The sequence below is a fragment of the Nycticebus coucang genome, chromosome 18 (assembly GCF_027406575.1).
Source record: "Nycticebus coucang isolate mNycCou1 chromosome 18, mNycCou1.pri, whole genome shotgun sequence".
Lineage (NCBI taxonomy): Eukaryota > Metazoa > Chordata > Mammalia > Primates > Lorisidae > Nycticebus > Nycticebus coucang.
In genome coordinates, this window is record NC_069797.1 from 80,246,784 (window position 1) to 80,263,803 (window position 17,020).

The 17,020-nt window shown below is 50.1% G+C and overlaps 1 protein-coding gene across 1 annotated transcript in view; it reads left to right on the plus strand.

Annotated features, from left to right (window-relative positions):
* The window catches only part of TBCD (tubulin folding cofactor D), a 149,673-nt gene that overhangs the window by 98,928 nt on the left and 33,725 nt on the right, over window positions 1-17,020 (plus strand). The window contains exons 16-21 of the mRNA XM_053569262.1: window positions 1,522-1,551; window positions 3,501-3,586; window positions 10,415-10,495; window positions 12,958-13,031; window positions 14,844-14,961; window positions 16,195-16,255. Of these exons, the coding sequence (XP_053425237.1) occupies window positions 1,522-1,551; window positions 3,501-3,586; window positions 10,415-10,495; window positions 12,958-13,031; window positions 14,844-14,961; window positions 16,195-16,255 (450 nt within the window). The remainder of the gene's footprint in view (window positions 1-1,521; window positions 1,552-3,500; window positions 3,587-10,414; window positions 10,496-12,957; window positions 13,032-14,843; window positions 14,962-16,194; window positions 16,256-17,020) is intronic.

A 17,020-nucleotide genomic window follows, 5' to 3' on the forward strand; every position in this document is an offset into this window, starting at 1 on the left:
GTGTGCAGCCCTGTTAGTCCCGAGTGGGTGCATAGCCGCACCTGCCCTCTCCTGGGCTGTAGGTTGTCTCTGCATCCTCGAGGTGAGGCCTGGCACACAGAGTATCATTGTGAAGAGGTCTAGGAATCAGTCCTTGGCGGATTATGTCTTAGGTGTCCAATCTGAGAGCTGTGTGCCTCGTAGGTCCCAGCTGCTGTGTCCTCTGTTTTTTCGGTCCTGTCCATCAGTCTTCCTGGCTGTGCTGTCCTGTGAGGCGGCCTCATGGGAGCGGGAGGTCCTCCAGTCTCCTCTTCTGAGAAACTGCTGTCTGGTGGTGCTCTAGACCTTTCCCCACAAACCTTGCCTTACTGTTCACCTTTCAAATTATACCTCTAGGGTGGTGTCTGTGTTCCTGAATACTGTATGTTGTTTAAATCAACAGTAAAATTTTGAAGAAGTTCAAAATGTCTTTTAGTTGGTTTTTGTTTCCTATTGTCCTTAATAAATTTACCACAAATGTTACAAAATGGTAAATAGCAAAAATCAAGTCTCCCTTCTCCCAGTTTAAACTCTGTAAAGAGACATGTCCTGTTCTTCACACCAGACCCTAGGGCTGTACCATGCAGGCAACTTGTGGGCCTACTTCTCAGTTCTGTGCTATGCCCTGGGGTGGGGACGCAGACCCCACGGTCTCTGACCTGCTCACCCCAGGGTGCTCCCGTCTGTTCTCGCTCTCCACTGCACTCCGCAGGTTGAGTGTTTCCACCTGGCAGGGCCCTGCTCCTACAGACTGGCCTCTCCTCCTTCGTCTCCTTCTCCCCCTTTTGTTTGGTGCTGGTGGCCTGTGTGGCGTCTGGGTCCTGGTGTAGTAGATTTTATTCCCTCATGTCCTCAGCTCTGTCTGGAGAACTCCGAGCCCTGGATGATGTTTGGGGGGTGGGGGTGGGGTCAACAGGACACAACGGAGCAATAGGACAGGAGATGTGGTGGTCAGATCATGCAGGCGTTCTGCTCTGCCCAGGGGACAGCTTTATTGGGCAGGGTGGGTGGGCAGAAGTGGCCCAGCAGAGGTGCATTGCTTTATCCTGTTCACGGCTTGGCCCTGAGTTCCTCGGCAGCCCCGCTGTGTTTCAGGTTCCCCAGAGCCCCAGGGTGACACGCAGGGCAGGGTGGATCTGTCAGTTTATCTGTTCCCAAGGGGGGTGCTTGGGTTTTGGGCTTTCACCTGTTTCTCCTTCCACGTTTCTAGGGCTGCTCTGTGGGCATCAGAGTGAAGCTTCCTGTTCCCAGTTAAAGAGGCCTATTTTCAGGATGTGTCTGATTTTATAAACTTGTATTCTTAAATTGTTCTAAAGCTCATCAGGACATAAAACAGGGTGACAAACCACCATTGAGGCTCTGTTCAGCCAACAGTGAGGACTTGATTTAAAGAGTAAAACTGTGGATCATTTATTCTGTGCAGTGTTGCTTTTGAACTTACCTTCTCATGTTGGGGAAAAGCAAACCTCGTTCACCTGCTGTGTGTTCTTTGCTTCTCCTCAGGCCGCCTTCCAGGAGAATGTGGGGAGACAGGTATGGCTGCTTTTTTTTTTTTTTTTATTGTTGGGGATTCATTGAGGGTACAATAAGCCAGTTACACTGATTGCAATTGTTAGGTAAAGTCCCTCTTGCAATCATGTCTTGCCCCCATAAAATGTGACACACACTAAGGCCCCACCCTCCTCCCTCCATCCCTCTTTCTGCTTCCCCCCCCATAACCTTAATTGTCATTAATTGTCCTCATATCAAGATTGAGTACATAGGATTCATGCTTCTCCATTTTTGTGATGCTTTACTAAGAATAATGTCTTCCACTTCCATCCAGGTTAATACGAAGGATGTTGTAAAGTCTCCATTTTTTTTAATGGCTGAATAGTATTCCATGGTATACATATACCACAGCTTGTTAATCCATTCCTGGGTTGGTGGGCATTTAGGCTGTTTCCACATTTTGGCAATGGTAAATTGAGCTGCAATAAACAGTCTAGTACAAGTGTCCTTATGATAAAAGGATTTTTTTCCTTCTGGGTAGATGCCCAGTAATGGGATTGCAGGATCAAATGGGAGGTCTAGGTTGAGTGCTTTGAGGTTTCTCCATACTTCCTTCCAGAAAGGTTGTACTAGTTTGCAGTCCCACCAGCAGTGTAAAAGTGTTCCCTTCTCTCCACATCCACGGTTATGGCTGCTTTTTAAAATCTTTATTCCTGAAACTTCCTGTAGGTTAGAGGCAGAAATCTCCAAAGCTGTGAAGGTGGTGTCTTCTTGCCTTGTCAGGTGTGGGTAGAGAACTCGCCTCCTAGGAGGGCAGCAAGCACAAGGCCATGATGGGACCCACATGGATGCTGACACATGTTCAATTTAAATAGCGAGTCGGTGTTTCAAGGGAAGCCTGCGTGTAGAAGTGACTTTACACAGGGTCAGAAGCTCTCATCTCATGTGTTGCCAAGGGCTATACGATGTGGGCTCACAAGGTGCGGCAGTTCCCTGGACAACTGCTGCCCGAGGCCTGGCCTCTCTCTGGAGCAGCATCCAGCTTCCAGAAGCTTCTGGAAGCCTGTATGCTTCTGCTGTGTGGCCTGGGCTCTACCAGTCCCTGGTATGATAAAGGACCAGTGACATCCAGTCCAGAGGCTGTTCCTTCTTTGAGACTTCCAAAGCTCCCCAGTATTGGTAGCCGTAAGACTTTCTACATGTGGTTTAAAATCTGTCATTTATTTATTAGAAAATTATTTATATTGTTTTCAGATTTCCAAATACGTTTGTGAGAGAGTGGTATCAATAATAATATGCAGACTCTGGGCCTGGGGCCTGCCAGGAGGCTCTGTGGGGGTGGCAGAGGCCCCACCACCCTATGTGTCCTCCGTGCCACTGGGTGGCTATCAGCAGCTGGCACCCACTGGTCTCTCCCACTCACATGGCAGTGTGTGGGGTGTGGGTGCTGGTCCTGGCTTCCTGGTTCGGCCACCCTACAGGAGCCAGCGCCAGCGCCTTATGGGGGTCTCAAGGCAACTCATACCTGATTTTGTTTATGGTATGTGATTACAGTTGAAATGTTTGTTTGAGAAAAATTAAACACTTTCAAGGGGTTCATATTTTTTTTTTTTTTAAAGACAGAATCTTACTTTGTTACCCTCAGTAGAGTGCCGTGGCGTCACACAGCTCACAGCAACCTCCAGCTCTTGGGCTTAGGCGATTCTCTTGCCTCAGCCTCCCAAGTAGCTGGGACTATAGGTGCCCGCCACAACGCCTGGCTAAGGGTTTCATGTAATTTTAGTGCAGAGTCTGACCTGGGATAGGCAGTTGAAAGTTGATTTGATGTAAAGGTCTCTAAGGGCAGGGTCCACAGCCTTGTTTTCCTCAGCTGCCGGCGCCAGGCTTCCGGCACGATTGTGAGCTTGTGCAGTGTGACTGTTGAACTTTCCAAAATGCCTTCACTCATTCAAATGCCTTTTTTTTTTTTTTTCCCAATTTCACTTTCTTAGGGCACATTCCCTCATGGAATTGACATTTTGACCACTGCTGACTACTTTGCTGTTGGTAACAGATCCAACTGTTTCTTGGTTATAAGGTGAGTTTTTAATGTATCTCACAAAAATAGGATACTCTTTGATTTAGATGTCAAAGAAAACCACTTTCTGCCATTTTCTTTCTTCATCCTAAAAGGTTCACTAAATGTAAATATGAAATTTTTAAATTTTATTTTATTATTAAATCATAGCTGTGTACATTAATGCGATCATGGGGCACCATACACTGGTTTTATAGACCATTTATAGACATATTTTCATCACACTGGTTAACATAGTCTTCCTGGCATTTTCTTAGTTATTGTGTTAAGACATTTATATTCTACATTTACTAAGTTTCACGTGTACTCTTGTAAGATGCACCGCAGGTGTAATCCCACCAATCACCCTCCCTCCACCCATCCCCCCCCTTCCCTCTCTCTCCCCTTCCCCATATTCTTAGGTTATAACTGCGTTATAGCTTTCATATGAAAGCCATAAATTAGTTTCAGTAAATATGAAATTTTTGTGTGAAAAGCTAAAAATTGAATTGGAAACAGATACTGAAACTTACGCTTCCTGGTGGCTGGATCCATGTCAGCTTTATGCTGGGAGCCCTGACTCGAGCTGCAGAGAGGGGCTGCTGGTGACAGTGCTGACTTGTGTTTTCTGTGGTGATTACTTTTCTCTGAATAGTCCTATGTTTTATTAGTGCTGGTTCTGGGTAGATCTCGGAATTGTACATGTCCTGATGTGTGATGACTTTCCTCCTGGCTGTCTTAATTTTTCAAAATGAAATCTTGGATTAGAGTTGACTGTGTTCCTTTTTGTGTTTCAGTAAAAAGTGTTTCAGAGTTGAAGTTATCTCTAGATTGCTTATGAGATGAGTAAGAGAGAGGTATTTGATAAATCAGGTCAAGGAATAAATATTTAACATCCCTAACTGCAATTGCAGAAATCATATCAAATTATTTTTACTTGTGTAATTTAAGTATGGGGAGAAGTTACTTCACTTGTTTGAGTGCACTTGAATGCAAAAAAAGGTGTGATTTTATGAAATGATGTATTTGCCACAAATTAGGAGAAGAAACATGTCCAGTACAATTTTTATTATTGACCATTCTGTGTCCTAAGGACAGATTCCCTAAGAGCTCTGTTGTGCAGACTGAGTAGAAATGACATTTCTCCATAACCAGCATGGACAGATTTTTTAAAAAGATATAGCATTTGGCACTTTCCCAAGAAGAGTCTTTGACTGAATACACTGTATTTTTACACTCTTTCCATCCTTCCTCAGCATTTAATATCCTTTTGTTCCTTTTTAGTTCTTTCCTAGATTCATTTGTTTTCTTTGATTATTAGTGTTTGGATATATGTTTTACATAAAGAAATCTACCACCTTTCCCTCAAGTTTCTTGGGTAAAATAATTGACTTAATTTTACTTGTGCACATTTTACATGTCAAAGTTTTTTTTTTTTTTTTTTTTGTAGAGACAGAGTCTCACTTTATGGCCCTTGGTAGAGTGCTGTGGCATCACACAGCTCACAGCAACCTCCAACTCCGGGGCTTAAGCGATTCTCTTGCCTCAGCCTCCCAAGTAGCTGGGACTACAGGAGCCCACCACAACGCCCAGCTATTTTTTGATTGCAGTTCAGCCAGGGCCGGGTTTGAACCTGCCACCCTCAGTATATGGGGCCGGTGCCTTACCGACTGAGCCACAGGCACCGCCCATGTCAAAGTTTTTTGAGTCAGCCCGATACTTTCATGTAATTCACGTGTGCATTTTATAGACACATGGGAAAACTTGGTCTGGTTTCAGGCATGTCCCTTCTCAAGTATGTCTTGTGGCCTGACCTCAGTACCCGGGCCCTTGTGCAGTTGAGGCCTCCTCATGAGAACTTGCCAGCAAGCATGTCTGTCAGCCTTGCTATGGCCATGGGGTGTTCTGGCAGAGGCAGGGTGGGCACCAAGCACCCTGGGTTAGCCCAGGCCTCAGAGGCAAGGAAGGTGGTAGCCTATGTGGCTGGACAGAGGGCACTGGGCCCTGAGGCCTGGCGTGGGGCAGCATGGCCCCAGGGAGGGGTGAGCAGGCCCAGCCTGGGTGGGCTCTAAGCTGTAGTGAGCAGCTTAGATGGCCAGGTCTGTTTTGGACATGCCACTTTGGCATTTTGTGACTGGAGACAGGAGGTGGTCAGGGGCCCCTGGAGGGTGGGTTGGGGTGGGATGGTCCACCAGAGCATTGGTCATTGTCAGGGTGTTGAGCCCATTTCAGGGCCTGGGGGCTAGGTCACTGTGGCTGGACAAGGGCACAGGGGAGGCCGTGGGGAGGTGGGACTCAGCCTTGTAGGTGCTGACGGCCGGGGGCTTGTGGCTGGCCCAAGTGGAAGGGCCGCCTCCCAGGCTGACCTAGAGGTGGTTCCTCCAGAATCAGAGTTTTTGACACAGGAACTGGAGTTGAACCTGTCCTCCCGGGGACCAGGACTGCTGGGGGGACGGGAGTCATTGCCAGCCAGCTCCTGCTAGTGTGAACTGTGCATGGTCAGCTGCACGTGTGCTCACGTATGGGTACGCAGATCTGCACCTGGTGGGCAGCTGTCCCCACAGAAGTCTGCGTGCCCTCGTCCTGCCTGCGCTGGCCTCTTCAGTCCTCCTTACTGGAGGCCTGGGCTGCGCACGTGCTGGCGCAGCAGTGGCTCCCACTGTGCAAGGGGCTGGTCTGTCGGTCCAGTAGTCTCCTGAAGGATGTCTGGGTCGTTTCCGGCCAGGGCTGTTACAGGAGCAGCTGCCGTGCATGCATGCCCAGGCCTATGCCCAGGCCTGGACACTGTGGTCATCTGTCGGATCAGGTGTCCAGGAGCAGATGGCTGAGCTGTAGCTTTTAAAGAAACTGCCAATCAGTTTTCCTAGGGGGTAGGTCATGTTCGGAGGCTCCCCAGGGTCCCGGACTGGGCTGGTTATCTTAGGTGGACGACCCCGGACTGGGCTGGTCGTCTCAGGTCGTCTAAGTGTTCCTGGGTGCTTGGCTGGCCCGGTCATTTGTTTTCCTAAAGACTGATCATGCTGAACACCATTCTGGGGACTGATTTAACACATCTTTTGTCCACTTACCTATCGGGTTGTTTTCTTATTGAGAATTTGAGAATTCTTCTTATGTTTCTAATACATGACACCTCAGCACATTCTCTTTCACACAGAGGTATTTTCTGTGACCTTCTAAGGCAAGACCTTCTTTTCAGGCATTAAAACTAGCTTCATTTTTGTACATCTGTTTTATTACATATAATTTACATGAAGTACCAGTTTTAAATGTGGTTTAGGTGTGGGATGGGTTTTGGCAGACAGGGACAGTCGGACAGCCAGGGCCTTGGTCCTTGTGGAGCACCCACCCTGGCCCTAGACATCCCCTCGGCCTGTGCCGCCAGTCCAGCTCCCACCGCGCTTTGCCTTTTTCAGAAGGACTCGTGTGCAGACCAGGTAGCACGTGTCCCGTGTCTTTTCCTTGCCTCACGCTGTACCGAGTTATCAGTAACTCGCTCTGCTGCTGCCTGCAGGTCCCACAGCCGGAAGCCTGACGTGCAACACAGCAGGGCCCTCCCCACCTGCTGCTCCTCTGTGGCAGCTTTCGGTCACCAGGATGTTTGTTGGCTGGTGTGTCCTCTTGCCCTTGTGGATTCCTTCACTGATTTCTGATGTCTCTGGCATTGAACATCCTTTAAAAAATGCATTTTTGTTGTATTTTGCTGTCTAGTAGTTTGCTATCCATTAATTATGCTTGTTCCCATCCTGTAAATTCCTCAGGTCAGGGAGGCTCCACTGTCTACTCAGCTGGTGACACTCCCTGATCCCAGCAGGTCCTTCCACTTTGTTCCCCTCCACAGTTAGACACCCAGTTCGGCCACTGCTGTATCTCTGGCAGGCCTCAAATGTGCCTCTTCCCTTACTCCTGTCAGCTGGTGTTTAGCCCTCCTTGACGCCCTGGACACTGCACAGGCCTTGTAGCTGACCTGCCTCCCTTGGGCCTTACCCTTTGTGGCCTGTGCTTTGTCCGTGGGCCCTGGGCCTGTCCTGTCTCTCACTGTGCGGACCCTGTGCACCCAGGACCTGCACTGCTGCCTGCAGCCGAGGGCGCAGGAGTCTTATCCAGGCAGCCAGGCCAGGACTCAGGCCTGTGCTCTGCTGCTTCAGGAAGCTGCTGGTCACCTGCTGGCTTCCTGGGCTTCCTAGGCCTCGACACCTGCTACAGGGTTAGGTCGTCGGGGTGGGGCCGGGTGCTGAGGCGCATTTGTGTTGAGCCTTCGGAGTGGGGCCGGGTGCTGAGGCGCATTTGTGTTGGGCCTTCGGAGTGGGGCCAGGTGCTGAGGTGCATTTGTGTTGGGCCTTCGGAGTGGGGCCGGGTGCTGAGACGCATTTGTGTTGGGCCTTCGGAGTGGGGCCGGGTGCTGAGGCGCATTTGTGTTGGGCCTTCGGAGTGGGGCCAGGTGCTGAGGTGCATTTGTGTTGGTGTCCTCAGTGATGCTGGACGTGCTGGGGCCTTGGGGCCTTTCCTGGCAGATTGTCCAGCTTCTGTTTTTCCTGAATTTACCTGGGGCTGTTTTTTTTTTTTTTTTTTGTAGAGACAGAGTTTCACTTTATTGCCCTCGGTAGAGTGCCGTGGCGTCACACAGCTCACAGCAACCTCCAACTCCTGGGCTTAGGCGATTCTTCTGCCTCAGCCTCCCGAGTAGCTGGGACTACAGGTGCCCGCCACAGCACCCGGCTATTTTTTTTGTTGTTGTTGTTGCAGTTTGGCCGGGGCTGGGTTTGAACCCGCTACCGTTGGTATATGGGGCCGGCGCCCTGCTCACTGAGCCACAGGCGCCGCCCTACCTGGGGCTGTTTTATCATCTGAGGGTGTTCTCTGTCCATTTCTGGAGAAGGTAGCTAAGTGCCCAGCAAGGCCGTTGTACCAATGTTCAGTGAACACTCAAGTGTGCGCTATAGAAAAATGCCACATACAGGCAGTTGACTGCTGTGTGCTCGGGCAATGCTGCAATAAGGCTCCGCTGTGGGACGTGAGTGCTGGGCGGTGCGGGGAGGACAGCACTGCAGCATGGCTTCCTTCCCCCATGCCTTGGAGAGTCTGGACACAGGGCGTAATCTGTTCACATTCTCCCAGGCCATAGGGTCTATCTAATCTCTTGGTGTTAAAATATGTATATTTTTATATGTAATTTCCCAATTGTGTGATTATATGTGAATGGATTATCAAAAGTGAAAATGCTGAATCAGAGAGGTGTTGATGCTTAAATTTCCTTTGTGAGGCCGGGCATGGTGGCTCACATCTGTAATCCCACCACTCTGGGAGGCTGAGGTAGGAGGATCCCTTGAGCTCAGGAGTTTGAGACCAGCCTGAGCGAGAGTGAGACCCCGTTTCCACTAACAAAAGAAAAACTAGGGGGTGTTGTAGTGGACACCTGTAATCTCAGCTATTTGGGAGGCCCAGGCACGAGGGATCACTTAGAGTCAGGAGTTTGAGGTTGCTGTGAGTTATGGTTACACCACAGCACTCTACCCAGAGTGACAGAGTGCGACTCTGTCTCAAAAAAGATAATTTCATGGGGCTGTTTTGTACCTGGGTTACCTTCTATTCTGACGGAAGCCCATCATCGTCTTGTATCTTCCAGAGGCGCCCCCACCCCCACCCCACCCCCAGTCTGTCGCTTGTCTTTTCCTCAAAAATTTCAACAGCTCAGCCAGGTGCGGTGGCTCATGCCTGTAATCCCAGCACTTTGGGAGGTCGAGGCGGGTCTATTGCCTGAGCTCAGGAGTTTGAGTCTAATCTAAGCAAGAGTGAGATTTCATCTCTAATAATAGCCAGTCTTGTGGTGGGCACCTGTAGTCCCAGCTACTCCGGAGGCTGAGGCAGGAGAATCCCTTGAGCCCTCTACCAAGGATGACAAAGTGAGACTGTCTCAAAAAGAAAAAAAAATTTCAACAGCTTTTTGTTGAAGTATAGTCAGCATGGACGGCCTGCACACAGGAGCACAGCACGCTGTGTACACGTGCTCAGTGTGGACCCGTTGCTGCTAATGCCAAGGCATGAACACAGCTGTCACCTGGAGCCCTGGCCTGCCCCTCACCGTCCCTACCTCTGGTCCTCTGCTGTTCATGATGATGATTTGCATTTTCTGGAGTTTTGTGTCAGTGGAATGAACTAGCTCATGCTCATTTCTCTTAGACTCCTTCCAGTTGACGTGTTTTGAGGCCACTTGCAGTCCTGCATCTGTGTCCATCCCTTCACTGCCATTGTTCCTTGTCTGCTGGAGCCGTTTACTCCACCTGGGTGCCAGGGTGGCTCCCAGGTTTTGCCTTCTGTGCCTTTGTGCACAAGTCTGTATGTGAACAAATGGCTCCTTTTTTCTGGGTAAACACAGTGCCTTTGGCAGCAACTTTGGGGGAATAGCTGGATCACATGGGAGGTGTCCTCAGCTTTTTTTTTTTTTTAAACCGACTCTCACTGTGTCGCCCTTGGTAGAGTGCCTAGACATCACAGCTCACAGCAACCTTAAACTCTTGGGCTTAAAAGCAATTCTCTTGCTTCAGCCTCCCAAGTAGCTGGGACTACAGGTACTAGCCATAATGCCCGGCTGTTTTTTTTTTTTGTTGTTGTTGTTGTTGTAGTTGTTGTTGTTGTTTAGCAAGTCTGGGCTGGGTTCAAACCCGTCAGCCCCAGTGCATGTGGCTGGTGCTCTAGTCGCTGAGCTACAGGTGCCGAGCCAAAGTGTCTTCAGCTTTGAGGGAATGATGCACCATCCTTGCAGGTGACTGCCCCTTCCTGTGCTCATGAGCAGGGCATGCAAGCTCTGGTTCCTCTGCAGCTTCACCGACATCTTGTCATTGTCTTTTTCAGTGTGTTTGTTGCTGGCTTTCCTGAATATACCCAGCCGATGATAGACCACCTGGTCACCATGAAAATCAACCACTGGGATGGGTAAGTTTTATGTCTTTGTTTTTCTAAGAATTCTTATGTTTTTCCCAAAGGAGAACTTAAGATGGGCTGCTGAGCCTGAGTGCATTTCTTGCTGCGAGTGGTGTATCTCTGCGTCCCTCCTGAGAGGTGCATGCGTTGTAGCCTCTGGGCATGAGGGGCCGAATCCAGGCCTACTTCTGGAGACCCTGGCCAGGCAGCGTGTCCAGTGTAATTGCTCCCTGTTGGTGTGGTGGAAGCTGTGGCCACCTGTGGCCATCTCTGTCTCCCCAGCAGGTGATGGGGCCTCTGCTGGACCCTGCTCTGCGTGGCTGCTTGTGTGCGAGATACACTGGTCAGGAGTGCTCAGGACACTTCCTCTGAGCCAGTGGGGAGTGTCAGGCCCATGCCGCAGTGTCCTTGGCTGCCACTGCGGGGTCCTCTGGGGGCAGGAGAGCTGTTCCTCCTATCTCCTTCCGCAGTCTCCACTTGCGGAACCATGCGAGGCCTGGCATTTGGGGCCTCACCTGAGCGGTCAGGAGCAGGCAGTGGTGAGCAGGTGTGAGGTGGGTCCTGTGGGTAGCCAGCTCTCCTGTGTCCTTTCTCATGCACGTTGGGCTGCGTCGCTTATTAGGGACACATTTGTTTACTGCGGTTTATCTTCCCAATGTGTTAACCCTTTTTCTTTTTTTTTCTTTCCTTTTTTTTTTTTTTTTTTTTTGAGACAGTCTCACTTTATCATCCTGGGTAGTTAACCCTTTTCATTATGAAGCGTCTCTCTTTCTCTCATGTTAGATTTATTGCCTTAAGGTCTAATTTGACTATGCTATGGTTACAGAGGTTGGCAAGCTTTTCTTTAAGGGCCAGAGAGTAAACATTAGATCTCCTGTCCCCTGTGTTTTATTTATTTATTTTTCTTTATACAGCCCTTTAAAAATGTGAAAACAAACAAACAAACAAAAAAAAAAGTGAAAACCATTCTTAGTTTAGGGCTTTCCTCAAAGACGTGGCCTCAGGCTGGGTCTGCCCCAGCAGCAGGTGCCGGGCCTGAGTGGTGCCTGGTCCTCTCTGGTCGCTGCCCTGTTACTTCCAGTCTCTTTGCCTTTGTACCCAGGGCTACAGTTTCCTGCCTCTTTGTGGGGAGTGTTTGATCTATTTAATGTAATTATCAATATGGTTTGATTTATACCAGCTGTTTTGCTATTTATTTTCTATTTTTCTCATGGCTTTTTTGTTATTTCATTTAAAAAATTCCTTGGGGCAATCTTTTTTTGTAGCAGGAACTTTAAAAATTGGAGAGTTTTTTGGTATACAGAGATGAGGGCCCTGAAGAGGCTGTCTTGTTCTACTGTGAGTAGGTTCAGAGCCATTCCTGATGGCGCCAGCTGGCATTTTCTAGAACATTAGGGATGATGCAACATGACCATGCCCTTATTATCCTGTCATCTTTTTAGAGATGAACATATTTCTGCCTTTCTCTATCCTTGTCTTGGATAGCATCAGTCAGCAAACCAGCTGTAAGTTCAAAAATAGGGTGGCTGTCATATTCTGGAGATGGAGAGGGCCTGACCCAGGGCAGCTGCTCTTGCCATGCTGTCTTCACCCCATGCTGTTGGTTGGGGCTGGCATAGTCAGAGCACGGTGCCCACCCGTGTGTTCTCACCCTGTGTCTCAGCACAACTCTGTTGCCATGTGGTCACCTGGTTACCATTGTGAGTGGTGGTTGCTCACCATTCCGGCCGGTCTGTGGGGCTGGGGAGTCCATACGGGGGCTTGCCACTCACTGAATCGAACATCGGGGTAGAGGGGCTCTGGCGGGCTTGGGGCCATAGCCAGGCCTGGGCGTCCTCCCAGGTAAATGCAGCAGTGTGTCAGTGGGGCCCAAGACGTTCCTGCACAGGAATGTGAGTAGGTTCAGAGCCACTCCAGCCAGCTGCTGTGGCCTCCAGCTTCCTGAGCCAGGTGGGGTCTCCCGTGGCTGGCCCTTGCTATCTTCAGAGTGGCAACTATACACGACCCCCTCAGTGCTCGTGTTTCTGAGTGAGTCGTGCAAGAAGGTCAGAAGCCCAAGTTGCCACGCAGTGCCCAGGAGAGATGGCAGCTGTGTCCTGACAAGGACCATATGCCTGTCCTCTTTCTGTTGTTTTGTTTGTCACAATATGAGGCTCTCGTGTGTATTCACCTGTGTGTTTTTTGATCACTGGTCTTGACTAGATGGCCAGTTGAAGACTCACGTATATGTCTTTCCTATCTTTCTCTAAATGAATTGGATAAGTTAGAATCATTCAAAAGAAAGAACTAATAATTTTCTTTTTTTCTTTTTTGAGGCCATATCACCCAGGTTGAAGTGCAGTGGCGCTGACACAGCTCACTGCCCAAACACCTGGCATCAGTGATCCTCTTGCCTCAGCCTCCCCAAGTGCTGGGACTGTAGGTGCCACCATCATGCCCGGCCAGAGCTAACAGTTTTCTCTCCCCTCTCTCAGGATCATCAGAGAGCTGGCAGCGAAGGCATTGGCTAACCTGGCCCCGAAAGCCCCCGAGTACTGCACCACTCACGGTAGGCTTGTGCTCTGGCTGTGGGTGCTGCACAGATGCCATGGATGCCCTCTCACATCTCACATGCACACACGAGCACATGTACGCATGCTCACAGACACACACCTGCACATGTACCCATACATGTATATACTCTCACGGACACACACGAGCACATGTACACACTCTCACAGATACACATGAGCACATGTACCAGCACATGTACACATTCGCACATACACTCAAACACATGTACCCGCACGTGTACACACTCTCATGTACACACGAGCACATGTACCTGTACATGTATGCACTCTCTCATACACACACAAGCACATGTACCTGCACATGTATATACTCTCATATACACACACAAGCACTTGTACACACTCTCACAAACACATGTACCCGCACATGTATGCACTCTCACGTACACACATGAGCATATGTACCCGCATATGTACACACTCCGATATACACACACGAGCACATGTACCTACACATGTATTCACTCTCAGGTGCACACACGAGCACATGTACTTGCACATGCACATGTACACACTCTCACATACCTGCACACTCATGCACACGCATAGCAGGAAAGACCCAGGCAGGTCTACCAGGCTGGCTTCAAAGTCCTGGGGGATGAAATAAGCCTCATGTTTTTTCCTGATGAGAAGTATCTGAAGCACTAGTGGTGGTCCTGGTCAGGAGAGAGAGTCCAGGACAGCTGTGGTGTGTGTCCATGTACAGAACAGCCTCGACCAGCCGAGTTTTGTGAATTCAAAAACACGCTGGGCCTCCTGGGTTGTCAGGCAGCGTGAAGCTGCCCCAGGCGAGCTCCCTGAGTTTTTAGCTCCGCAGAACGGCCTAAGCTAGGCAGCACGTCCTGTCAGCCTCTATGCAGTAGAACAGCCAAGCAGCCAAGCCTGTGCATGTATGAGGAAAAGTGTTACTAGCAGAGAAAAAGTGTCTTTTCTACCTGCAATAAATAAGCAGCTGACTTAAAGGTTGGGAACAATACACAAATTTCTTAACATTGTATGAAGTTCCTCTGGCATTGGTTAAGTGGCTAACCTGGAGTTAGAACTGTGGCTCCTTGCTTGGGAAGACTAATTTTACTTATGTGTTTAACACACTAAGGGACTTTAATGAAGGTTTGGTGCTTGTTAATTCCTTAAACCTAGTGTTACGAATTTTGGGTGGCACTTGGGCACCTGGGAAGGAGGAGCCAGCAATCACTAATGGTGAGCCGGCGGCTGTGCCCTTCCCGTGGTCTGGTGGGTGGGACCTTTCCTCAGGCTTCACGGCTCTTTAGGAATCAGACCCTTCAGCTGTTGCCTGAGTCAGTGCTCTCAGGCCGGACGCCATCCTGATTGTCAGAGCCATCTCAAGGTTGGCAGCTGCCAACAACACATGCTGCAGTGGTGTGGGCACTGTGGGACGTGTGCCTCCCACGTGGGCGTGTGGAGGTGGGATCTTTTGCTTTCTGTTCCCCAAAGCACAGGGCTGTGTTCTGAGCAGAGGGGACGCTACTGAGCTGGGGGACAGGCTCACTCCGGGGCACTGGGCCTGTCCCTTTGGCAGCCTGAGGGCTGTGAGGGATGTGTAGGCAGGATGTGGGTAGCACTTGTTCCTTTCCTAACCACACCCCTGCGGCGGGCAGGTGCTGCCCTGGATGCCCATCACTCTCCTTGTGCTCTGCCGTGCGAGCTGCTGCACCTTCTGCCTCAGCTGCAGGGGTATCCTGGGTGTGGGGCAGTACCCTGACAGTGGCTCTCCTGGGCATGTCCCTGGGTCTGACAGACTGTGTCCTCCTGGCCCGTCCTTGCAGTTTTCCCAAGACTGCTGTCAATGACGCGGAGTCCGGATCTCCACACCCGGCATGGCTCAGTTCTTGCCTGTGCAGAGCTCACCCACGCCCTGTATCGACTTGCAGCACAGCAGAGCAGGTAGGCGATGGCAGGAGGTCAGGCTTTACCGCTGACCCCTGGCGTGTGCAGATGATTGTCTGTTGTAGCAGAGCTGCAGTCCTCAGGCTCCCTCATCTTACTCGTGAGGCTTGTAAGTGGTCTTCCCTCCAGACAAGGCACACCCATTGCTCCCCAACTAGACTTAAATACCCTCATGCTTTCTGAGGGCGTATTTGTTAAGAAAGTGAAGACAGAGGTGATACTGAGCAACTCATATGTTTGGTTTTATTCATCACTTAAAATATTTTAAAGTATCAAAGATACAATAGTTTCCCTTGATAATTTTTTTCAGTTGGCTGCATTTATACAAATAATAAAGCAGGGAAAGTGTAGGGTCATCCAGAAGTTCCATACAGCAGAGTGTTTTGTAATAGCTACTCGATTTTCTTACTTTCCTTTGTAATCAACTCTTCCTCAAAAGTAGCAGCTCATGAGCAGGCTGTGATGTCTGTAACTTGGCTCTTGGGTAGTATTCAAGCCGCTTCTCTGAGGCACCAGGTGGACCGCCCACCGCCCCAAGCCAGAGGAGGTTGTTGTGGCTGTGAGCACCCCGCAGCCCCAGAGACCACTCAAGGCTGCAGCCCATCCTCAGGGTGTCCACATGTGGAGAAGTGGGGCCTACTGCAGAGCTGACCCTGCGCTTGGGCGCCACTGTCTTTGGTTATGGGGAAGGTATGTGGGTGGAGTCTGGGGAGCAGGCTCAAGCTCCTGGTCTCCTCCTGGTGGGCCTCACATGTGCTGTGTCCTCCAGGGAAGTACATGTGGGACCCAGTTCCAGGGCTCTTTCCAGAGTCTGATCCTGTGGACACCTCTGCCTAGCATGGGACAGAATTCCAGATCCCAGAGGGAGAGCAGGTGGCCAGTGTGAACCTGGGCCTGTACAAAGAGTCTGAGGCCGTGGGTGCTTCCTCAGTCAGGGTTCGGTGGGAATCTGGACAGGGCCCACCTTAAAGGATGGCAGCGGCCCTCCTGGAGGCTTTGTCCCAGGCTCTCTGGGGACTTGTCTCTTCTCCAGAATGTCTGCAGGTGTAGGGTCTCCTCACATCCACCTGCTTTGACCCAGTCCAGAGACGTGGCACACTCTGCAAGGGTCGTGGGACCTGTGGGGACCTGAGGGAGGTCTCGCCATCTTTCTGAGCCCACATGTCCTCAACATGTCCCCAAGTTGGGGTGTTGGTCACGTGACCTAAGGGCTGTATTTGAATTTTGCAGGCCTGTTACGGAGTATCTGGACCAGCAGGCAGTGCAGGGCCTGAAGCAGATCCACCCACAGGTTTGTGTACAGGGCCATGGCTGCCCCTCTCTTGAGCTGTGGGCATCTCTCCAGCTTGTTTGAAGTCCTGGGGTGTTGTGGGGTGACCCTCATGTGATCACTCTGGGATATTGCTCTCATGGCCACCTTGAGGGGCTTCTCTGGGATGGGAAGACCCCAGGCAGTGACTGTAGACCTCCTCCTGATAAGCGCCCTGTCTCAGGTGCACATTTACTGACTGGTGCTCTGGGGAGGCTTTGGTGACGCCGGGCACTGTCTTCAGTGGTGCCAGGCACCCCACTGGCTCTTGCTGTGGGCGGGGCTGGGGGGCATGCAGCTGTGTGTCTGCTGGGAATCCAAGGTCTTCAATTCTGAGATCTGGTCCAAAATTTTGTGAACCCATGTCTCTGGGGAGAAGATACGTGCATTTTTCTGGATTTTTAGAGATTTCTAAAGGCTTCTGTGACCCAAAAGAGGTAAATTATGAACTGTTTGTCTCAGTATTATATCAGAATTCTTTGTGAGGAACTGAATGGTTTCACTCTTTGTTTATATCTTTAGGTTTTCCCTCTTATGGAGTAATACACCACTTTGATCTTGGATCCTTATCTTATTTGTGCCATTAACTTGCCTTCAGCTTTGGCCATTTAGTTTCTTTGCTCATGTTTTTTACCCTGAGAAGGGGCCTGACATTGCCCTCTGACTCTGGACTGGGAGGTGACAGGGCAGTGATTGAGGGAAGGGTCTTCCCTGTGAACTGCAAGAAATGGTGCACAACTTCCTTCC